Here is a 23,288-nt window from a genome sequence, read left to right as displayed (position 1 = left end):
TCACGAGAACCCATAAAATGTCGGAGCGGTAGGGGCTTGAAATCACCAGGTTGCACAGGCAGTTGGCCACAGAGCTGTAAATGGGGGTCAGGTCTTCCCGCACACCCACTCCATCAGACGACGAAGCAGGGATTCACGGAAGAGTTGGGTTTTAGTTTTTAGGCTTCTTTGTTTTTAAACCCCTGGAGCTCCTGGTGGGCAAAGGATTGTGGGCTGGCTTTGCCCGCCCCAGGAAAGAAGTGAAGGTGTGAGCCGGTAGGGGCGGGGCCGGTGGACGTGGCCGTGCCCCGGGCCCCTCTGGGGCCCCGCCCGCCAGTCCCACCTCGCGGGGTTTCGGGGCAGCTGGATCCCGCGCCGCCCTGCAAACCTCGAGCAGCTCTGTGGTTTGTATATTTCTTGCCCTAGTCGGGACGAATAGCCGACGAAACGTTGGTTAATTGACTGAATGAATGTACTTCACACCAGGAGAGCAGTAGGATTTTATTGGCTTCCCCGGATAAAGCGAAGGGAAATGTGGAGCAGAAATAGCAAAAGCAAGCCGTCGGCTGGGCGAACGGGGTTTGCGCGTTGCAATTGTAGAGCGTGCGAGTGTGCTGGCCCCGCTGGGCCATGCTGCCCAGAAGGTCAGGGTCGCGAGCGGGGTCTCCAAGCGTCCGCAATCCTATGGAAGCCACCGGGAGGGGCGGCGGGAGGGGGCGCATTGTTTTGTAGAAAGCAGGAAAACGGAAGGGAAGTGTATTGCCCGTGTTTCCCCCATCCGGGGTTGGGGAGTGGGTCCTTTGCTCTCACTTGTCTCTGTCTTTATTCTGCGTAGCCTGGAGGGGCTCGGCCCGTGTGAGCTTCTATAGAAAGTGGAGTCCAGGCTCTAGAAAGCTCTGAGATCCTGGGATAGCGAGGCCTCGGTAAGCATTAGAGAGCAATCTGCGGACGGTTGGAGCAGCGAGGCCTTCGATAGCTCAGTTGGTAGAGCGGAGGACTGTAGTGGATGAGCCGTGGCAATCCTTAGGTCGCTGGTTCGATTCCGGCTCGAAGGACTTCGTACAACCTTTTTAACCTCCACCCAACTTAGTTACGTTGGGAGATTTGTTTGAAGGCATACTGAATTCGTGAGTACTACCGATGTTCTGTAAAACATATGCAACTGGTCAGGGTACGTACAGTGTAAGCACTCTCTTGTGGGTTAAATGCAGATATATTAGGTGTTTTATTTAAATAAGACTTTCTTACTATTGCTTACGTGTAGTTATTTCTACCTTTTAAAAATTTGCCTATGGTTCCATTATATTCTGGTGCTAAATAAATGGCCTGAATTTTGTTTTTTCACTGGTCAGCAGACATCTTGTAACAACCTGTAAGGTAACTGGAAGGAAGGCAACAACAGCCGGGGGATTAGCTCAAATGGTAGAGCGCTCGCTTAGCATGCGAGAGGTAGCGGGATCGATGCCCGCATCCTCCACTCTGTTTTTGCTCTCCCCGAGGGGGGGAGCTGGAGACAAGCTGAGCCGGTTGAGTGACTTTAACAGTCAAGAGGAGCGTGGCTGGCGATTACTTTCACACATTGCCCCTTTATTTTTAGCCTAAGTCTTTTCAGTGTACTGCTCGGTCACTTCGTCCCCTCCTGCTGGCAGGCAGGCCGTTGACTACCTTCCGAGAAAACGCTCGCGGCACCTTCCGCCCGGCGGGGGTCAGCCCCCAAACCGCACTGGCTCAGGTACCGCGCGCCCAAGGAACCCCGCGCACTGGCCAATGGCAGCGGGCTTTACTGGGCGGGTAGCCAGCTGTACCCGCGGCCAATAGGCGAGAGACTTCTTGTTTCCTGGCAGAGCGGGGTCCCGGCACCGCGGCGCTCAGGTTTTGTTTGGGTCCTGGGTGCCGGGGCCCGAGGTGGCGCCTCGCTAGCGGGAAAGGGAGCGGGATCGCCGGCCCAGAGAGAGGTGAGGGGCTGTGCGTGGAGTGCGGGCCCCGCCCGCCCCGGCGCCGCCCCCTTCCGAGCCCCTTCAGCCCCGAGCGCCTCTGGAATCCCACCCCGCCCCTCAGCCCGGGCTCCCGTTCCCATCCCCACCCCGGTGGCCTCACCTCTGCCTCCTTTCCCAGCCCCCGCCCTCCCTCTACTGGAGTCTGTCGTGCCTCCTTCCTGCCTCCAGCCCCACCCCGCCCAGGGCAGTCCCGGTCCTTCAGGGTCCAGGGTGGTGAAGCCACCCCCCCGCCCCCAAATGGGTCTCTACCGGCCACTTTTTTAGGGGTACTAACATCACCCATTATTCACCCTCAACTACCAGAGTAGCCTGTTCGGGACTCCCGGGCTTGCAGGGCTAAGGGTGGAAACAGATCCGTGCCCTAGTTGGAATTGAGCTGCAGCCTCTAGGTGAGCGAGTGGCTTCTGCCCAGTGCCCTTTGGCTTGGCAAAGGCCACACTTGACTAGTTTTCTTCCATGATAGGCAAAGGGTAATGACAAAAAGGAGAGCCGGCCCTTGCAGGGCTCGGTGGAGCCACAGAAGAATGCCTGGTCAGTACTTGCGAGGACAGAGGAGTGGAGACAGGAAGCTGCCCACGGAAACTTAGAAACTTTGTTCTTTCCCCTCTGCGTTGCTGGCGAGTGGGGACCGATCTAGGAAGCAGAGAGCCGGTCGGCCCATCTTGCAAGATGGCCATGTGTTGCCGCGGGTGTATCTTGGCTAGGTTTGGGCAGTCCAACCTCTCTGGTTATATTCTCTAATCTTTGGGCAGCGAAGAAGCTTAGAGTTTAGTATTTCGTAGTATTTGTCAACCTAGTTAAGCCGTTGAGTATTTCCTTTTGGAATAGCCAACCTGCAGTAAAATGGAGTCCTTTTAGGTCAGTTATAACCCTTGGTGTGAGGACACAAGGCTGCTTTTTCTTGGCCTTTGCTGGAAGGCCACTTCTGCCTTTTCTGACAGGGAGAAAGCCTCTTCCTTCGTAGGGCACTCCCTAAGAGTAGCGCTCATTTATGTGGAGATACCCCCCCAAAAAAATGTTTTCATCTTTCCTCGCTCTCCCTAACCCAACCCCCTTTTTCTTCAGCTCTCAGGGCCAGAGTGGAGCAGGAGGATGCTTCCCCAGCCCCGCCATGGAGCTGCGCTGTGGGGGACTGCTGTTCAGTTCTCGATTTGATTCCGGGAACCTAGCCCATGTGGAGAAAGTGGAGTCTGTGTCTAGTGATGGGGAGGGAGTGGTAGGGGGCGCATTACCCCCCACCAGCAGCACTGCCTCTTCCCCTGACTATGAGTTCAACGTGTGGACCCGACCAGACTGTGCTGAAACAGAATATGAGAATGGGAACAGGTAAGAGGAAACTAACGAAGGGTGGAAGAAAAGAGAGGGATGTCCCTGTCCCCAACTGTCTCCAAGCCCATGCTCCGTTAGCCCTCTGACTTGCAGTTGACAGCAGCACACTACCCTTCCTTCTCTTCCTACCCCTCCTTCCTCCCTCTCTCCTCCTTACTACTCTCCCACATGTCCCCCCTCCAGCCCTCTCTACATAATGACCAGCCTCTCCTACTCTGGCCTTCAGGTCATGGTTTTACTTCAGTGTCCGGGGAGGATCACCAGGGAAACTCATCAAGATCAATATTATGAACATGAACAAGCAAAGCAAGCTGTATTCCCAGGGCATGGCCCCCTTTGTGCGCACACTGCCCAGCCGGCCACGCTGGGAACGCATTCGAGACCGGCCTACCTTTGAGGTACGTTTATCACGAGGTGGAAAGAGAGACCTGGGTGCTAAAAGCAGAGGAGGGAAAGGAAGAGGAGCTACCCTTGATACTGAGCACTCGGCAGGCAGGACCCTGGGTCTTGGTACCTGCTTTCCCTGCGCGCTAGCAGGAGTCCCAGAGAAGCCCCTGCCTCACGGAGCCCCAAAGAAGCTCATTGTCATATGGAAAGTCTCAGAGGGACTTGCTGAGTGTGTGTTGGTAAATGTGATGGGAGGGAAGTTGGTAAATGTGATGAGGGTGTGAGGTCAGCCCCTGGTGACTCCACTAGGGTCTTAGTGCTGACAGCCATGGCATGTTGCCCCCCCCCCCCCTCCTCTGCTCCTCAGATGACAGAAACGCAGTTTGTGTTATCCTTTGTTCACCGTTTCCTGGAGGGCCGTGGGGCCACCACCTTCTTCGCCTTCTGCTACCCCTTCTCCTACAGTGACTGCCAGGACTTGCTAAACCAGCTAGACCAGCGCTTTCTGGAGAACCACCCTACCCAGAGCAGGTGCCAATCCCATTCTTACTCCTGCCACACAGTCCTGGACCACACAACACCTCTGCTACCTCTGGAACTTGCCCTAAGACCCTGAACCAAAACTTCATCAGTTCTTTTCTCGGTACAGAATGTGGGATTTGGGGTACCTTTGACAAATATATTACTGTGTGACCTTGATCTCAGCATACCACCACCTACACTCCACTCACCCCCCTGTGCAGTTCAAGCCCTTAATACCCCAGCTCCCATCAGTTATCCAGGATTTAGTCAGCACACCTTTTTTTTCTGTCCCAACAGAGGGAAGCTCTTTGTCAATGCAAAATAATCTATCCTAGGGAGCCATAAACTGGGGAAAAAACAAGTTCATCCTGTCCTGTACTCTGCATTCTGGCAATGCAGACCCGCCCAAATCCTCAGCCCCCTGTAACACTAGGAGGGACCATAAGGTCCCCAAGGCAGGGTGAAGTACCAGATCCTACAAATCCTGGCTCCTGACAAGGCCCACCTTTTGCTAGTGGCTTAATGATTTGTATCCCTACAGCCCTCTGGATACCATCTATTACCACCGAGAGATCCTTTGCTATTCTCTGGATGGACTTCGTGTAGATCTGCTAACGATCAGTTCCTACCATGGGCTTGAAGAAGATCGAGAGCCCCGTCTAGAGCAGCTATTTCCTGATATCAGCACCCCCCGACCATTCCGTTTCACAGGCAAGAGGGTGAGTGGGAAAAGTATAAAGACAAGACCCTGACCATTCCTAGTGCGGGCACTGTTAATAGCTTACAGTCACGTTATCGCTAGGCATCTTCATCACAGGCTCAGCCTGCATTCTGAGGCAAAGGCGACAGCTCCCACTCCACCTACAGACTCAGCAGCTGGAAATCCAGTGGCTCTTCATTCCTGCCTCATCCCCTTCCCCACAGCCCCCTCTAAGTACTGTTCCAGTCGAACTATAGTGTAACTGACCTAATGGCTGCTCTCTTCTCCGTATCAGATATTCTTCTTGAGCAGTAGGGTACACCCTGGAGAGACTCCATCTAGCTTTGTCTTCAATGGCTTTTTGGACTTCATCCTTCGACCTGATGATCCCCGGGCCCAAACCCTACGTCGCCTCTTTGTCTTTAAGCTGATTCCCATGTTGAACCCCGATGGTGTGGTCCGGGGCCACTACCGGTAAGAAGCCTCCTCGACCTCTCTGGGTTGTTCCGGTCCGCCTCATGCCCTACAGCTCAGTGAAACGCTATCAGCCTCTCATCTGCCTTTTTCTGTATTCCCAATCCTCTTGCACCCTAATAAGGGTAAGCCCATCTAATCGTCCAGGGACCTGAGAAAGAATGGGATCCCATCTCCTAGCACTCTCTGGAAGGAGCAGAGCTAGAATAACTGCAGGTCCACCTGGGAGCTCTCCTTAGGTGTCTGCAGGAGTGACAGCAGATTAAGGAGAGCGCCTATCCTCACTTCTTTCTTTCCTGATGCAACTTCAGCCTCTCCTTTTACAAGTCAGTCTCCCATAGTCTCTTTCATCTACTCTAGTGTCTGCCTTGCTGGTCCAGTCCTCTAGACCCTGCTTCAGCCCTTGTTTTCCTACAGCACAGACTCGCGTGGAGTGAACCTGAACCGTCAGTACCTGAAGCCTGATGCAGTCCTGCACCCGGCCATCTACGGGGCTAAAGCTGTGCTTCTCTACCACCATGTGCACTCCCGTCTGAACTCCCAGAGTCCCTCTGCACAACAGCACAGTCCTCATCTCCGTCCTGATGCCCCGCTTTCTGACCTTGAGAAAGCCAACAATCTCCAAATTGAAGCTCACCTTGGGCACTCATGTGATGGGGATAACCCTGAGCCCTGGATACAGACTGAGCTTGCAGAACAGAAGGCCAGCAGTGTGTGGATTATGCCACCACAGTCCACGGAGACTGAGGAGCCAACCCCCGACACCATCCCCCCCAAAGAGAGTGGTGTGGCTTACTATGTGGACCTGCACGGACATGCTTCCAAAAGGGGCTGCTTCATGTATGGAAACAGCTTTAGTGACGAGACCACACAGGTAGGAATCCACAGAATGTCATGTGAGTGTGGGAGGTGTTGCAGGTTAGGACATAAAGGTTGGGCCAACAGAGGGAAGGTGACCTTCTGTCAGGTCAGGAAAGCCTGTGGCTGCAAAAGGTGGACTACCACCCTAGCCGGTGTGGCTCAGTGGATAGAGTGTTGGCCTGCAGACTGAAGGGTCCTGGGTTGGATTCCAGTCAAGGGTACATGCCCAGGTTGCCTGCTCGATCCCCATTAGGGGGTGTGCAGGAGGCAGCCAATCAATGATTCTCATCATTGATGTTTTTCTCTCTCTTCTTCTCCCTCTCTGAAATCAATAAAAATATATTAAACACACACACACACACACACACATACACACAAAGTGGACTACTTCTGAGGGTGGACTACAGCTTCAAAAGGCCAAGAAGGGATGCCACTGGGGCCTGTTACATCATGACCCTAAAAGAGGGTCAAACTGTTGGCATCATAGTCTTTTCTAGAATTGGGGAAACCAGGGGAAAAGGAAAATTTTGCATTATTGAAGAGCAGAATCTAAGAGCTTAAAAAGGTAGAACTGCACCTTTCCAACAGCTGGAAATAATGTCAAACGTTCCGTGAGAATTCAAGAAATGCTGTCTGATGGTTGTGAAGGTATCTTAGTCACATGGCCCCAGGCTTGCAATGTCTTCCTTGCCCTCAAGCTTTCTGTCTCTGAGTTGCCTTTTCCCTCCCCAAACAGGTGGAAAATATGCTTTATCCAAAGCTCATCTCCTTGAACTCAGCCCACTTCGATTTCCAGGGCTGCAATTTCTCAGAGAAGAACATGTATGCCCGAGACCGCAGAGATGGCCAGTCTAAGGAGGGAAGCGGCCGGGTTGCAATCTACAAAGCCTCAGGGATCATCCACAGGTTGGGTGGAAACTGGGATACGGTAGATGAAATAGCTTCCCTAAAGAAAGCAATACTTGGGGTTTGCAGGGCAGGGGGCGGCCCAAGTCTTCTGAAAAGGCAAGCTCACAATTAGCATTATTGGCTTTAGTCTGGGAGTCTACCTTTTTGGGACTTCTTGTGTATGTGATATAGTGTCTGTTGCTGGTGGCTAGGAATTAGGACTTTCTATTTGTGTCCCTTTTCCCCCCAAGTGATTACCTTCTTAGACTACTAGGCTGTCCCCCATAGTTCTGTCCTGATTCTGTCCAGGCAGGACACTGATGAAGGTCTCTGTGTCTTAGCTACACACTTGAATGCAACTACAACACTGGACGCTCAGTAAACAGCATCCCTGCCGCTTGCCATGACAACGGGCGTGCCAGCCCCCCACCCCCGCCGGCTTTCCCCTCCAGATACACCGTGGAGTTGTTTGAGCAGGTATGAATACAGGGATAAGTGGGAGAAGGAGAACCTCAAAGTCTGGGAAGGCCTTCTCTCCTTCTGCCTGACTCTAAGCTCCTCTGATGAGAGGATCACCGCTGTCACCATCTCACCACTGGCTCTTTTCCTCGGTTAATAGGAGCAGGCCTCTGACTGTAATAGTGTTGAGAGGATGAATGGGCTCTATTTCTGACCTCACCACCACAGAATCCCCTCACACATCTAAGTCAGATTCTTTGCCTCTGAGCTTGTCTTCCTTATATTGGGTTAGTTCACCCCTGGGCTAAAAGCCCGTGTGCTGTCATCTTGATGATCCCTGGTGTCCTAGGGCACAAGAGGAGTAGGAAGGGCTGTTGGTTATGGAAGAGATCCAAGCACCTTCTGCTGGGAGAAACCCTTCCTGGTGCCAGCCAGAAAGCACACCTGCCCCAACTCGTGATGAACGAGGGCCCCAAATGAACAGCAGTTTAGGGAGCAGCTCTAAATACACTAACAATAAACAGCCTGGGCACAAAGATTGGAGTCCCCATTGAACAAATCCCATTGAACAAATCTGAGGTCTGGCCTCCCCTTCCTCTGTGCTGTGCACCCCACCCCAACACAGCAGCCTTGGTTGGAAGACCAAGACACTGAGCCAAACTGGACTCCCCCACAGGTGGGACGAGCTATGGCCATTGCAGCTCTGGACATGGCAGAATGCAATCCATGGCCCCGGATTGTGCTGTCCGAGCACAGCAGCCTCACGAACCTCCGGGCCTGGATGCTAAAGCACGTGCGTAGCATTCGAGGCCCGAGCAGCACTGTGAACATGGGTGTCAACAAGAAGAGAGGCTCTCGAATTCTACCCAAAAGTAACAAGTAAGACCAGCAGGGTGGAAGGGAGAGAGTATGAGAGTGAAATAGGGCTCTTGAGCGAGGAATTCCCAGGGGTCTGTGTTCCTTTCCTACTTCTAAAAGGACCACACGGTCAGTATTTTCAGGGATAATTAAAATGAGTAACATCAGCTCATTTTTCGAGAATGGATCCTCTTCCTTTTTACCTGGAGCTACATGCTCCCTAGGTGTTGGGAATCAGCCCTGCACAGACAGATATAACTGGTGTGGGGGCAGGGCTCAGCTTCCAGTGGTTGTAACTGGTTGAGGGGTCCAAAGGCCAGCACCAAGGCAACGAGAGGAATTCACACTCGTTTAAGATGCCCAGGAATGGCCCTTCCGGCTCCTGATGTATTTTCTGCAGGAGCATGTGTGTGAACAAGGGCACTAGGCATTCTGAGATCAGCTGAGATGCCCCAGTCAGCAAAAGAACTCCTCCCTTTCCCTGTGAATGAGTCCCTATGCGTTTTCACCCCAGAGGTGAAGTTTCACTCGGCATCGACCATGGGGAAAGACTTGGGACACAACCTCCCTGAATCATGTTGACTGGCATCTGCTTCTTTGCAGTGGATTGCCTGTTTCCTGCTCTGAAAATACCTTGAGCCGCGTGCGAAGTTTTAGCACTGGCACAAGTGCTGGCGGTAGCCTCAGCAGCCAACAAAACTCTCCACAGATGAAGAACTCCCCCAGCTTTCCTTTTCATGGCAGTCGGTCTGCAGGGCTGCCGGGCCTGGGCCCTAGCACCCAAAAGGTCAGCCACCGGGTGCTGGGCCCCGTGAGAGGTAAGCTAGTCTGGGAGCCCCTGCAACAGGTGTTTAGTTGTTTGGGGCATTGTTGGGGGAAGTGAGAGCTTCAAGATATACACTTGGACTGGGACCAAGGAAGTGAATCAATAAAATTAGTTTATAGCAGAATTTGCAGCCTCTCCTGTGACCTTGGTGTTCCCTGCGGCATGAGCTCCAAGCGGTATTGTGTGGCAGAGGCGGTGTCCTGGGGGACTGTGCTTCAGCACATGTTGGGAGGCAGGGGAGTGTGTAAGGATGAAACGCTGGCTGAAGCAAGGCCATACAGACATGGAGCCTCCACTTCAAGGACAGTGTCAAGCTGCCTTGTTGGAGGCAGTATAAGGAAATGCCCTCACAATCCAAATCGCAGCACTGTGAAATGATGAAGAATCCTATCCAAGGTCCTATGAGCTGAAATTATTCCTGGCTTCAGAGCCTATTCAGAAAGTTATCAGAAGGATTCTAACGTTTCCAAAGAAAAATGGACTGCAGACAGATTCTGTTGTAGGCTTACAAATCAGCAGTCAGTGGTCACAATTGCTTAGCTTTGCATCAGTACCCGCAGTTTGGCCTGATGAGACCCTGCCTGATAAGATGAGATTCTGGGTCAAAATGTACACCAGAAGCAGAAGGGCCTTGAGGGAAAAAGAAGAGGAAAGTCCTGTGGAGCCATTTCTTGGGCGTGGCCAGGCTGTGGTAGGGAGGCTGTTGCAGTGCCACTTCTGGAAGTACACGAAACCACAGATACATTGTATGTGGCTTCTGGGCTACAGAAGTCTTGCCAGAGTGTGGAGGCTTATAAGCTGGAACTAAGAGCTTTGCTGGTCTCCAAGCCACACTCAACCTTGTTAGCATTTCCCTGCTATTCAGCTTGCATCAGAGCTTTGGTGCAGACCGGAAACATGCACTGGGTCATTGCTGTGGGCATCTGACTGCCCTAGTTAGAGTAGCCAGAGGAGAGCAATGGGCCTTCCCAGCTCTGACAGTACCATGTTCGATCCCGGACATGCATCATCATTACCTCTGCTTATATCCCAAGTCCCATTCTTTGAGATTCTATCTTCATTGAACAGGGCACTTTTGTATACTGTGTTTGAAGGGGAGTATTAAAGTAATAAAATGCCTTATATTAAATAACATTAAACAGTGAACAAAACAGTATCACATAGATTTCATTTAACACTCGTGAGGTCCCTGTGGGATGGACGGCATTTCTATTTTTCTGGTGAGGACACTAAGGCTGTTAAGGGTGACTTTATCCAAAACTGCACAGCTGTTTAGTGGCAGTTATTCACACACGTTTTTTCATGCCCCGGTATACTTGAGTTTCCCATCTTCCTTCTAATTTCTTTTCCTCTTAACTCATAGTTCGTAGGAAGGAATAGCAGCATTATAAATTCTCCTTCCCTTTCTACAAAAGGGAAATAGTAAAGAGCCTATTCTAGGTCCTCACTGGAGGATTCTTGGCAGTTTCAAACATTCTCCCTGACCCCCCCCCCCCCCACCAATGCAGAGTGCTGTATTGAACTCCTTGAGTGAGGGACAAGCACTGGGTTTCTCAGTCAGTACAAAGTAATTTTTAGCTGGCTGATTTGAAACTTAATAGGGACACAGGACAGTAAACACAACATAAAAGCACACACACATTATAAACATACAGGGAACTTGGGGAGCTACTGTCATTGGTAAACAAGAGGGTAATTAGCCAAAGAATGTTTAGTTGAGAAGTGGTTTTGAAGAATGGGTGTTGGTATGCAGGGGTCCTCAAACTTTTTAAACAGGGGGCCAGTTCACTGTCCCTCAGACGGTTGTGGGGCCAAACTATAGTTTTAAAAAAAAACTATGAACAAATTCCTATGCGCACTGCGGGCCCGGGACGAGTCGGCTGCTAAGCAGGACAGGCAGAGGCACCCGGCGGGCCGGATAAATGTCCTCGGCGGGCCGCATGTGGCCCACGGGCCATAGTTTGAGGACGCCTAGATGGTTTGACAAAAACATGGTGAGAATGAGAGCCAGACAGGGCTGCTGCGTAGAGAGGACAAACAGCAAGTGTACTAGCTCACTCCAAGGGCCAAACCTTTTACCATGGAGTCGGGTGAAGAGGGGTGGGAGGAGGAGGAATGTCTTGAAAACAAAGATTGTGTGTTAATGAGACATATATGCTGCTTCTGAGAATAGTGGGAATAAAAGACTTAGGCTAAGAGCGCTGTCTGAACTGTGTATATCGGCAGGGCAGGACATGGGTCCTTGGAGTGGGTTATGCCTCAGAAGACTAGCACCTGTACCAGGGTCTCTAGAGAATAAGAAACAGAGTGGTAGGCCTCAGTGATGGTGGGGGAGAGCTTCAGGGCTACAAGCTAAAGAAAAAGATCATGGCGACACAGACGCTGTTGGAAGAAAAGGTGATGAGTTTATCTAAGTGGAGATGTCCTGCAGGCAGAAAAAAGGCCAAAGTGTAGAAAAGGTGACATCAGGTTCAGATCTAGGAGTCACCCACATACAGGCGCAGGTAAAACCAAGTGAGCCTGTTCGCCCAGGTGAATGAGCTTAGAAGCAGAGAGAACTGGTTTGCATAAAGAGACATCCCAGGGACTTGAGTAAATATTTGTAAGAACTACGAAACTATGTCTACAGTAAAGGGGTCAAGTAGAGGGTTGCTAATAACAAACCAGGAATACTATGAGTAGCTGAAAGGTCAGATTCCAGGAATCCGGCCTCCTATGTTCTCTTGGGCATTTACTGGTGCTGCAGTTTTTGCTGCTTCATCTCTTAAAGTCCCTGATGTGACCTGAGGATGGTAGACTGGCCCTGTCTTGGGACAGGGACCTGTGATACAGACATACTTGGTCTTCCGAAACAGGAAGAACACGACCCTGTATCTCAGATCTAACTATAAAGCAGCTATACTTTCCAAACCCAAAAAATGGGATTGTGATTTGACAGAGATTTTTTCCACTTATGTAGTTATTTATAAGAAAATTTCCTCTAATGTATAAAAATCATATCACACTTAACTATACATTTAATTGGTGACTATCCCTTATTGGCTAGAACAAAACATGAGATTGGGCTATCCAGGAAATTTCAGAAAAGATCCAGGCAGCCCAGTCAGAAGCTTAAGGCAGAGGTTCAGGGAACTAGTCTGGCAGATTCTGTCTTCAGGGATGATGTTTTAGAAGGCTAACAAGTAACCAGCTGGGTTGACCCAGAAGTGTTCCGGGGGCAGGAGGCCAGAAGAGCCTCTGAGTAAACCTTCACTCCCAACACCCTTGACCATAGTGCCAGGATCTTCTGCACCTCCTTGTCCCCCGGCTGCCAAAGAGGCCATGAGCACCGCCTTCCCAGACCAGGCTCAGAAGCGCAGACAGCATTAGCAGCAGCTACTGCAGGGGAGGCAGGTCATGGGAATACCTAATACAATGGTAGAGTGAGGAAAGTCAAAAGTCTACGAGATACTGGTGTAAAGGCAGATGCAACAGAAGCCAAAGGAAGGCTAGGGAGAGGGCGGAGAGGAGAACTAGCTTCTGTTGGATACATACTGACAAAAACAGGGCAAGGACGGGGAGGCCAGTGAAGTGCCCAGGCCACACAACAGAAGGCACTTGCTCTCAGGGTCAGGCCAGGGTCTCCTTACATTGTGCCTCACTCGCTTCATATTGGTCCTGGCCCTGGATTCAAGCAATAGTCTCAATACCTGAAACATACGCCCTGCCCTCCAGCCTATCCAGCGGGACACTGGGTTAAAGGACAAGGGACATGCATTTTTTTACATCTTCAGCTCTTGTCCACCACCACCCTCATTCCTCCCAGCTCTGATGCTTAACCTGAGGTTACTAGAACCCTTTCCTGGCCTCTGATGCCATGGCTCAGCTGACAGGCATCTTTTGGTAGAGAAGCTAAAGTCTAATATTGAGTGGAGGTTCCTTTGTGAAGTGAGTCAAAGGACACAGGAAGAATGCCTCTAGCACTGTCACTACCTTTACTTTTTCTACTGCAAACAAGTTTCATGTTAAAACTTACTTGATGGCAGGAAATGTCCCATAACATATCTATTTATCCCTTATCACCCAGCACCTACCTGGCACATATTAAACAATCTACACATATTTGCTGAACAAATAAAAGGCAAGAACTTGGGAGTTTTAGAATATCCATCCTAATTCATACAACAGAGGTCAGCCTGGCTCTTCCTCAGACCTTTGCCCCAGGACTATCCTGCCACTGCCAAAATGGAACTTATAGCAGATGACCATAAAACATCATCTCACACCTCTAGAAGCAGAGCTGATTGCATATCACTCCTGCACTCAGCCTTAAGCTGCCATTTCTGTACCTCAGAACCAAGAAATAATAGAATTGGGGCTCTTCCCTCTAATTCTTGCTTCAATGGGGACTGAGAAGGCCAAAAGCCAAACATGAGAAAGAGCTGTGTGCTCACATTGCCAGATTTACAGCAGGGCTGGCTGGATCTTAAGAGTCTTAAGTGACGAGTTGAAATGCTGTCTCTAAATGCCTTACACTTTCCAGATCAGCCTTCTCCCCTAAACCAGACCTTGTCTTCTATCCTGAAACTCTCCTTCGGGGCAGGATTCTGAGGGTATCCTTAGTATCTTTCCCATGATCCCTACATGTCATACTGACATTTTTTACATCATTTGCCTATTTTGCTTCATACCTCCTTGACTATCATGCAGTTCCTTACTAGAACCTACAAACGTCCCAAAGGCTGTCGCCCACTCTTGCTTGTTTTCTCATCCTTTCTTGGGGTGGGTAGGGCTTCATCCCTTAGTATATTTTCAACATGCGTCTGTGTATGGTGATTCCTCAGACCATCTAGAAACCGGCTCTTTCCCCCTCTACCAAGTTCGTTATTTCTGCCTACTGTGCACTGTCACCTGGAAATCATAGCGACATCCCTGTTTTAACCAAAGGATTACCCAGGTCTGGGCTCTACTGCATCTCTGTGATAGGTAATGTTGCAGGTTACCTGACTGGCATTGAGACTCTGACTTTTGTCTTGTTGGCATTGCTGTACCAACTCTTCCTAGCCCCCTAAGTTCTGGTTGTTTCTGACTCTTGGCTGCAGTCTTAGCCTCTAATTGGTACCCAGCATACATAGTATTAGAGAAGGTCCCTACCCTCAGGGGACTCAAGTTCTAAGAATATCGGTAAAACATTTGAGTTCTTGGTATGTGCCAGATACTATTTTAAGTCCTTTACATATACTAAATTATTTATTTAGGGAGAAACCATAAATAATTACTAGCCACATGAATAAAGGACAATGAAGAGAACAATTAATTCTACCAGTAATGGTCAAGGAGGTCTCACAGAGGTGACATTTGAGATGGGACTCATAAGATAACCAAGGTTTCCCTAGGCAACAGACATTTTAGAGGAACCGCACAGCTGGGAGCCCCAGGGGTTGTAGCAGAGGATGTGAAGGATCAAGTCATTCAGCATCCTTCTGAGGATGAGTAGACCCGAATCAGTGGGCAGGGCTTTAAATGCCGTGTACAAAGGTTTAGACTCTGTCCCTTAAAAGACCTTCAGTATCTCCCCCTTCTCTGAGCCAAAATGATTTTTGATCAGGTCTGTGTTTTAGAATAACAATTCCTGGCATCTGCATAAAGAATGGATTGTAAAAAGGAAGGAGGGGGGCCAGTGGAGAATTTTTTCAAAAGCCTGAATGAGCTCTAAAGACCTGTATCTGGACACTGGCAATAGCAAAGGAGAATAAAGAAGAAATTCAAATGAAGGTAGAGGTAGAATTGTCCAGATTTGGTTAAACACAAATATAAATGTGCGGGAAGAGTTGAAAGATGAAATAAGGTTTCTAGCAAGATCTTCCCAAAGATAGGGAGAACAAAAGAAAGGGTGGGAGAAAATGGATTTTGTTTGGGATTTTGCCAGGTAGAAAAATGTCCAGTGGACAGTTAGAACTCAGCTCAGGAGAAAAGGGCTAGAGGGAGATCTGAGAGTTTAAAATATGCTGAGCAAGAGAGGACCAATGATAGAATGGTGGGGAACACCACAATTTAAAGGGCAGGAAGATTAGTTGAAGAGCAGTTAGAGGTAAGAGGAGAACCTAGGAAAGCTGTTTAGAAGCCAAGCTCAATAATTCCTTTGCCAAAAGAATGAGCTTGTGGGTAAGTTGGTTAGCCAGAGAAGTGAGGATGAGGGTAGCTGAGAACTGGATACTAGAATAAGTATTAGAGGACTCTCTACTCATCTTGCGTTTCTTCAGATAAGGGACGCTGGTGTGCTAAGTTTGGAAACACGCATCTTCTGACCAAGGAGAGCCAGTGGGGCGGTGGATGAGTACCTCACTTACTTGCCCTCTCTGCTTGTGTCCCTTCCACTCAGAGCCCCGAAGCCAGGACAGGAGACGGCGGCAGCAGCCACTGACCTATCGCCTTACTTCAAGCAGCCTGGCCTCATCCCCTACTCCTGCCAGTTCTAGCCCAGCCTCCTCACGCAACATAGGCCCCTGCCTACTGCCCAGCTCACTCAGCATATCAGGTCTGTACCGCACTGCCAGCCTCCTTCCTTCCTTACCACGCAGGGTGTAGACCAGGCTCCTGAGGAAATCCCTGTAGCTCCGTTGCCACCGGACCTGGACCTCCTTTTTTTTTTTTTTTTGTTAATCCTCATTCGAAAATATTTTTCCATTGATTTTTAGGGAGAGTGGAAGAGAGAGGGAAAGACAGAAAGAAACATCAATGTGATTGGTTGCCTCCTGCATGAGCGCTGACCGGAGAGGAGCCTGCAACCAAGGTACATGCCTTTGATCGGAATTGAACCTGGTACCTTTTGGTCCCACAGGCCAATGTTTTATCCACTGAGCCAAACCAGCTAGGGCTGGACCTCCTTCTTGACTTGATGTGATATAGGCCTCTCTAGACCAGGGACATAAGTTATCGCCCAGATTATCCTAAACCCCAAACACCCATGCTCTTGTACAAGAAGCTGGAATTTAATGAATGTCTTTGTATAATAAAATAATAGTTACATTTATTGAGCATTTACTATGTGGTAGGCACTGCTGTAAGCTCATTATCTCATTTAATCCTCACTTTCACAGTTGAGGAGCATTATGACTTTTCCTACCTGCTACTTATTGAAGCTCCCTGACTCCAGGAGCTGGGCAACATTAGACAAAACTGCAGAATGAAAAAAAGGATAGGCCTGCCATCACCGCAAATGTGTGACCTTATTGAGCACACAGAACCTTGGCCATCTGCTCTCTTTTTGTTATATCCCAGCTGTATAAAGGACTGGGTAGGAATGATTTCTAAGACTCCAGTCCAGCATCTTGTACCGCCTCAGAGCCTGCTTCTCCTCATCTGTTAACTCTCTCCACTGGGTAGTCCTCAACCCACCCGTCTTGGGTACTGCTGACTTGATCCTTAAATGCTCACACATTTGATTGGAACAGGCTCTAAGGTCTATAAATTCAGACTAACTCAAGCTCTGATTTGCGGCTCCACCCCTTGAACAAGACTAGAGTATGCCAAGCTTCTTAACCAAGGGCAACCGCCTCACCACCTCTGCACATGTGGCAATGTCTGCAGACCTTTTGGGTTGTTACCAATGGGGAGGGGCAGGAAGAGGAACACCATCTAATGGGTAAAGGCCAGGGATGCTGCTAAACATCCTACAATGGCACAAAGAATTATCCAGCCCAAAATGTCAATACTGCCAATACCGAGACCCCCTGATCTAACGGAAGTTCCCTCTTCTCCGTGGCCCCTACCCTGATATGTTTCTTTTGTTCTCAGGGAGCAACTGCTCACTCCTGTCCTCGGGGGACAAGCCAGAGGCTGTCATGGTGATTGGGAAAGGTCTACTAGGAACTGGACCTCGGATCCCCTGTATCAGGACCCGATTACAGGTAACATTTTTGGGTCTTCCCCGGTCGCCAGCATAACAACTATGGCAGAACCCAACAAGCAACTGTTCATCTGGGTAGCAGGAGGGGAAATACCCAGCACTGCTTTACCTCTCCCGCAACCATTTAAGAGAGCTGTTCTGGTGTCTGAGTGCCTGTCTGTCCAGTGTCCCATCCCCTTCAAGCCAGGTCTCTTGCTTGCTTTCAACCCCATGTCCCTGCCGGATATACCCCAACCTCAGCCTGCTAGCTTTGGCTTTGTCTGCCCCTGCCCTTAGTTTCTCCTCTCTTTCTGCCCAGACCTGCCCGAGGAGAGTTCCCGCCAGGAGGGGTCCCGGATTCCCCAGGTAACACATCTGATTGCTGCTCCTAGGAACAGCTTGTGCCACCAACTCCAATTCAGTCCAGACCCCCATGCTAGGTTGGCTAAAGTTGGGTATAGGCAGAAGGTGAATGGATGGGTGAAACGTAAGCTGTCTGGCAGGGGCTGAGGCACAGAAGGCTCTGAGAAAGATCTACCAATCCTCCAACAGCTTTCTACACAGTACTTGTCTTTGGTACAAATCTTGGCCATGATACAGCCTTGGAGGTTAAATGGTGGATCCTTTTGCCTCCCCTAGTTAAATATGACTCAGAGTATATAGTTATAGACTGAACCCGAGTTCTCTATTACCCTCTCAGCTAGGGACAGTGCCCAGGAATTAAAGGTCTTAGTACCTGTGTTGACTACTAAACTACAGCATTACTCATGGGAACTCTAGAAGCACAAATATTCACGGAAGAACCCAGCTTCTTAGCCCACCCCCTGTCCACAGGCTAGGCCCAGGTTGGGCTGGGGCTCACCGCCGACTTGCAGAGGGATGAGAGGCTCTTCGGGCCCCACATCCCCTATCCTCTGGACCAGGGAGAGCAGTGAGCCGAAGCCGGGACCCCGCTCTGCACCAGGGTGAGCACAGATTGTCCCTCACCCCACTTCTTGTTTCTACCCCCTCATTCCCAATTCTGCCATTCAGGGTCATTTCCTTTCTTCCCAAATCCTTGACCCCCCCCCACAAAGACTAAATGTACTTTCATTAGGAATCTAGTACCTGTTTTTTTTCCCCATCATGGCCTCAGTCTTCACTCCAGTGAATAAGAAAACAACTGTTAAGGTCTAAGGCAGCCGTGGGCAAACTACGGCCCGTGGGCCGAATCCGGCCCGTTCGGCTGTTCTGTCAGGCCCGCGGAGCCAAAAGAGCGGAGGGTTCTCTTGCTCTCCCCTCCGCTCCTTTACTTTGAATTTATATTAGTTCACACAAACACTCCATCCATGCTTTTGTTCCGGCCCTCCGGTCCAGTTTAAGAACCCATTGTGGCCCTCGAGTCAGAAAGTTTGCCCACCCCTGGAAGGTCTAGGAGCTGGCAGGTTCCAGCATCAGACCACTGCAATACTCAATACTGTGCCTATCCTTGCCCATCCCACCGCTCTCACCTCCCAGCTCCTGGCTAACAGGCCAGAAGAGGGGCACACTTTTCACAACCCTGATTCCTCTCTTTTCTGTTGCAGGCTGCCTCAGGCCACGCCTCCACGGCCCCACTCTGCCCCTGCCATTTCTCCTATTTCCTGTAGTCTATCTGACTCCCAGTCTCAGACTTGTTACAGCGGGGGGCCCTTGGGCCAACCTGAGGTTTGTTTTGTCCCTAAATCTCCCCCATTCACTGTTTCTCCCCGGGTCTGATGCCTTGACCTTCAAGCCCAGGATATAGCCACAAGATGGGGAACACTGTGAGAAATGTGCTAGTCCCCTGCCTCAGCTGCTGATTCCATGTGACAACTATAACTCCTTGGAATGCGAGTCACACTGTGCTGAGGCATCACAGAGCATCACCTTGAGACAGGACAAAGCAAGGGATGTGTCACCCCTTCCCTCCCTCCACAGCACAAAATTTTGGGACCACAAAAAAATCTATATTTTTATATCGGGGGGAGGGAGTAGAAAAGAAAGCAGCCCCTATACTGGGCCCTACTCAGTGGCAGCTTCTTGTTCCATAGGGTTAAGGAAGACTTTGAGGAAATAAAAGTTGTTTGGAAAAATCCAGGTGTAGTTGCTTTATATGCTGTGATGGGTAGAAGGGATGAAGTGAAGTGTGAAGGCCCCTCACACCCTCCATCTTGCCTCAGACTATGTCCTGGAACCCTAGAAAAGAGGGGAAAGACCTGAGGTAAGGAAAATGCAGAGTTTTACTCAGGAGAAGTCCTCCGGGAATCAACTCCCATCCACCCTCTCTCCCCTTTACATTGTGACCCACACTTAAAGTTGGTTTCCAAGCCCTTCAGCGCACCCCCCCGCCCCCCCCCCCCCCCCGCTTTCTTCTCTATGACTTGGGTCTATAGCCGATAACCCCTAAGTCAGTGTCTCTTGCCCCAGAACATGGAAATAGAATTCCATATCTTTACAATCCCTCACTCACACAAAAATCTGCCTAAATAAGTCTAAATAATCTTGGGAAAGTGAGGACTGTTTAAGTGAAGAGCTCAAATCCTCATTCGTGGATGGCATCCTCAGTACCCTAATTCCTACCTGTGTCAGTGCCACCTTGTACCCATACCCCCAACTTGGGCATCTGGGGACTAGGAAACCCGCCCCAGGGAGCACTTTAAGAGGGGGGAGGGAAAAGGCACTGCAAGGCACTCTCTTCTTTGTGCGGAACTGTAGCATGCTTGGCCCCACACGTTCTGATTTGAAGTTTCGAACCCTGCAGGCCCTGGCACGGCCTCGCCACTCCGGGGCTGGGCGCTACAGACCCAGACCGTTACCTGGGGCGGAGAAAGCGCCACTTTCATTCCTGCTTCTTGGGATTGTTGACGGCCACGTAGTGATAGAGAACGACAAGCAGGAAGAGCGACACGCCCAGCATGTTGGCGAAGATGGCGAGCTGCACGTCGGTAATCATCCTGCGGAGAAGAGACGGGCTGAGCCTGGGGCCGGTACACTCCCTGCCCAGACCAGGGCCCGTCCTCGCCCCCCTGGCCGCCTGCGCGCCTCTCACCTGACCAGCTGCGCTCGCTTCCGTCGCGGTCTGCGTACTACCTCAAGGTAGGAGACCTGAGCCGGAAGTTTGTTGCGCCAGCTCAGTTCCAGGACAGGCACTTCCGGTTGGGTCGGTCTCTCTAGCCCCGCTGTCTCGCCTGCTCCCCGCAGCGCGCTCTCAAGGGGCGTGGTCTGGGGTGGGGCTGCCGCGGGGTGGCGCGCGTCTGGCCAGCGCGGCGCAGCGGGGCGCAGCTGATCGCAGCTGGCGCGGCGGGGGATGTGTTTAACAGCGCTGTGACCGCCTCCCCGGAGCCGCGGGGTGCTAGGGCGAGGGTGCGGCAGTGGGGCCGGGCGGGAGGCTTGGCCTGACCTTAGACTCTGACACCCCTTCCTGTCCCGACCCCCCACGATGCTGCTCACGCGTTCCCGGCCCGGCCCGGCCCGGCCCAGCCAGGTGCTTCCTTTGGGCCCTGCCCTCGGGATCCCCTCCCTGGCCCGGGTGGTGGGGTGAGGGGTGAGAGGCGGTGCCGAATGGAGACAGGGCTGGGGCAACTGGGTGCTCCTCTCCTCGGAGCCAGCCTTTCCGCCCCATATCCTACACGTAGAACGATCCTGCCTGCGATCTGACCAGTGCCTCCCTTACCCTGGCTCCCTTCCCCCCCCCACCCCCCCACCCGCCCGAGGTAGGCGTCGGAAATAGGGCGGACCCTCCCTAAACCTAAACCCAAACCGTGGGACTTAGGCCAAGTGGGAAATCACCCCCCGGATGTGAGGGAGGGGAGAGGGGAGGAATGGCTGGGATAAGCAAGAAGGGCCGTGGGTTCCGAACAGAGTAGGGTCACGGAGGAGAAAGGAGAAAGATGACTGGGGGTAGATGTCCGGGGGTCTGGTGAGGGGAGAAGCACTCTCAGGCTCTATAACCCTCTGCCCAGCCAGAAACTACTCCACCCTCACCCCTTGCTTTCCCTTCCCTCAGCTTCACCATAAAAGGGAACGGCACTGAGCCAGGCTGGGGCGGGGGGCTGGGCTGGAGCTGACAAGGGTAATGGAAGCCAGTTGCTCTGCGGTAGAGGGGGGCCCGGGCTCAGGGGACGCTTCTGCTTCCGAGCCAAAGAAAACTACAGGAGTTCCTCTGGGGCTGGAACAGCTGGGTGAGGGGACCAACTTCGCCTGTGTACAGTGAGCTAGTGTGCCCTCGCCCCGAGTGGCCTTCCCTGGCCTGGGACTGTCACCAGCTTGTCCTCCATGCTCTGGTCCAGTGACTCCTAAGCTCAGTCTCTGCCTTTAGCAGCCTAGCGCCTCTGGCCTCCCACTCACCCAGCCCTCACCCAGTATTTCCCAAGCCCATGTCCCCTCCACGTAACCTTGAACCCCCAGAATGTATTTCCTCAAAGGGCCAGTCTGTTCCCAGCTCTGCTCTGGGAGAATGAGGGTCTAGGTCTTAAAGAATTACACACATTAGGCTTCATGTCTCCTGGAAATCTGAAGCAGATTCAAGTCCAAGCAGATCTTAGAACTACTATTGGAACAGAACTAGATCCTGGAAAGCAGACTTTCCAGACTGCCAGTGACATGGGGTGCTTCAGATTTTCAAGGCTGTCCTGAGACCAGCTGAGCCAGGTGCAGTTTCCTAGACGGTCAGAGCGGAAGGGTGCCTCCAAGATCATTTTACAAAGAAGGAAACTGAGGCCCAGAAGGCAATTAATTTGATCAAGGTTCTACGACCAGTTACAGTGTCACCTGATTCTCTTTCCTCTAGTCCAGTGAGCCCAGAGCCACTGATTTATTTGATACCAGTAGGTTGTCCTGGGTCAGGGACAAGAGGAAAAGGATTTATTTTAGAGCCATCCAGAAATGTCCTTCACCTCCCACAACTTCCTGTGCCTAGGTCACTGAGACTTTATCAGCCTTGAATGGGTCACTTGGCCTGGTGCCTGGAGGAACTAAAACAAAAATGGTCTCCAGGACAAAACTAGACCCAGCTAAGAACGAATGAAGCTTGAAAACAGCTTGGGTAGAAGAGTATGTGGGAAATGGGACAGGCACAGCCTCATCCTGTGAAGAATTGCAGGAGGGAGAGGATCTGGAGGGGGCATATGTGCAGCTTCATCTTTGTGACTAGTGTGACATTTTCAAGGAAAAGATGAGTTTAGAATTAGACTCAGGAGAAAAAAAATCAACAAGACCTGGGAGAAGGGAACTGAACCCTGAGTCCAGGGAGGTTGGTACCTCAACTATTGCACCTGAAAGAGGGTTGGAAGGAAAAGGAAATGTATGCATTTGAGGAGGAGGAGATGTTTGCTCAAGAGTCCCCACAAGTTTGAATTCCCATCTGGGTTTGCATGACTCAAGGCCTAATTCCTATTATTCCCCCTCCTTTTCCCCCTCTCAATATTTATCTTCTGACAGATGCTTAGACAGAAAATGTTCTTACTACTACTGGTGTCCCCTGGCCTGGCCCTGGGCCCGAGCTTGTCGCTCAGTTAGTGATGGTTGACTGAATGAGTTGCATCATAGAGCCAAGATTGCCCATTGGCACTAGACCCCTGGAAATTCCCCATCTCGGAGAGGTTATAAAATAGATACTGTCCTAGTGCTCCAGGAACTCAGCCTAGTTGACCTCAAGAATTCCAATTGCTTTGGAAATTTGTGGCTATTTGCCAATACCACCACTGAAGCCACCACTGCATTCTCCCTCATCTTAGTCTCCACTGCCGCCTCTTGCCCAACACCTCGGGCCTCGAAGTGAACCCAGAGCCACTGATTTACTTGATGTTTCACAAACATCCATGTCAGCCCCTAGGTCTCGGCCCCTAATTATAGGACTAAACGATAGGTAACACTGCAATTGTATTTCAAAGCCAACATTTCTGACTTGACACACTTAAAATATAACCGGTTTTTAAACTTAGGGGGCAGGCAAAGGGATGGGTGACAACTGGGCAGTGGCAAGATGGCTGGGATGACTCCAGGTTGCCAGAGGCCTCCCGAGGGAGAGAAGAGGGGAAAGAACAGAGAAAGAAAGGCCACAGCAGTAGCCAGGACAACCTAGAGAGGAAGTGGGTTGGCTTCCTGCCAGAGCCAGGACCTAGAACTAAGGCTGAGACCAGG

General features: G+C 51.0%; 2 protein-coding genes across 6 annotated transcripts; one reads left to right on the top strand and one right to left on the bottom strand.

The window, feature by feature from the left end:
• Nucleotides 1-356: 356 nt before the first annotated feature.
• On the top strand, nt 357-19,235 carry AGBL5 (AGBL carboxypeptidase 5). Of its 5 annotated transcripts, none has more exons than XM_080685677.1 (16): nt 357-383; nt 3,042-3,302; nt 3,532-3,703; nt 4,060-4,223; nt 4,756-4,933; nt 5,210-5,388; nt 5,806-6,262; nt 6,986-7,155; nt 7,479-7,614; nt 8,273-8,475; nt 9,058-9,272; nt 15,642-15,797; nt 17,057-17,169; nt 17,467-17,513; nt 17,982-18,112; nt 18,713-19,235. In XM_080685677.1, the coding sequence occupies exons 2-15, from the start codon at nt 3,088-3,090 to the stop codon at nt 18,028-18,030; spliced, it is 2,454 nt and encodes an 817-aa protein (XP_080541803.1). In that variant the 5' UTR covers nt 357-383; nt 3,042-3,087; the 3' UTR covers nt 18,031-18,112; nt 18,713-19,235. The 5 variants fall into 5 exon arrangements, with proteins under 5 accessions (XP_080541803.1, XP_080541806.1, XP_080541802.1 ...); XM_080685680.1 differs by lacking the exon at nt 357-383 and adding an exon at nt 1,818-1,934 and having other exon boundaries at nt 7,046-7,155; XM_080685676.1 differs by lacking the exon at nt 357-383 and adding an exon at nt 1,818-1,934.
• OST4 (oligosaccharyltransferase complex subunit 4, non-catalytic) lies at nt 19,106-20,485 on the bottom strand. Its single transcript, XM_080685681.1, has 3 exons — nt 20,197-20,485; nt 19,964-20,101; nt 19,106-19,343 (listed from the first exon to the last, which is right to left on the bottom strand). Exon 2 carries the CDS (start codon nt 20,098-20,100, stop codon nt 19,987-19,989), a length of 114 nt encoding a protein of 37 aa, XP_080541807.1. The 5' UTR covers nt 20,101; nt 20,197-20,485; the 3' UTR covers nt 19,106-19,343; nt 19,964-19,986.
• Between the last annotated feature and the right edge of the window lie 2,803 nt (nt 20,486-23,288).

The sequence above is a fragment of the Plecotus auritus genome, assembly GCF_963455305.1.
Source record: "Plecotus auritus genome assembly, chromosome: 8".
Classification (NCBI taxonomy): Eukaryota; Metazoa; Chordata; class Mammalia; order Chiroptera; family Vespertilionidae; genus Plecotus; species Plecotus auritus.
The sequence above is the reverse complement of the archived record's forward strand: the minus strand, read 5'-3'. Positions and strand labels throughout refer to the sequence as shown.

Bases quoted from the DNA above. Each gene is read 5' to 3' on its own strand.
- OST4 (XM_080685681.1), bottom strand. From the start codon at position 20,100: ATGATTACCGACGTGCAGCTCGCCATCTTCGCCAACATGCTGGGCGTG.
- AGBL5 (XM_080685677.1), top strand. From the start codon at position 3,088: ATGGAGCTGCGCTGTGGGGGACTGCTGTTCAGTTCTCGATTTGATTCC. The intron at 3,303-3,531 runs GTAAGAGGAAAC...TCTGGCCTTCAG, and splicing joins GAATATGAGAATGGGAACAG to GTCATGGTTTTACTTCAGTG. The intron at 4,934-5,209 runs GTGAGTGGGAAA...TCTCCGTATCAG, and splicing joins TCCGTTTCACAGGCAAGAGG to ATATTCTTCTTGAGCAGTAG.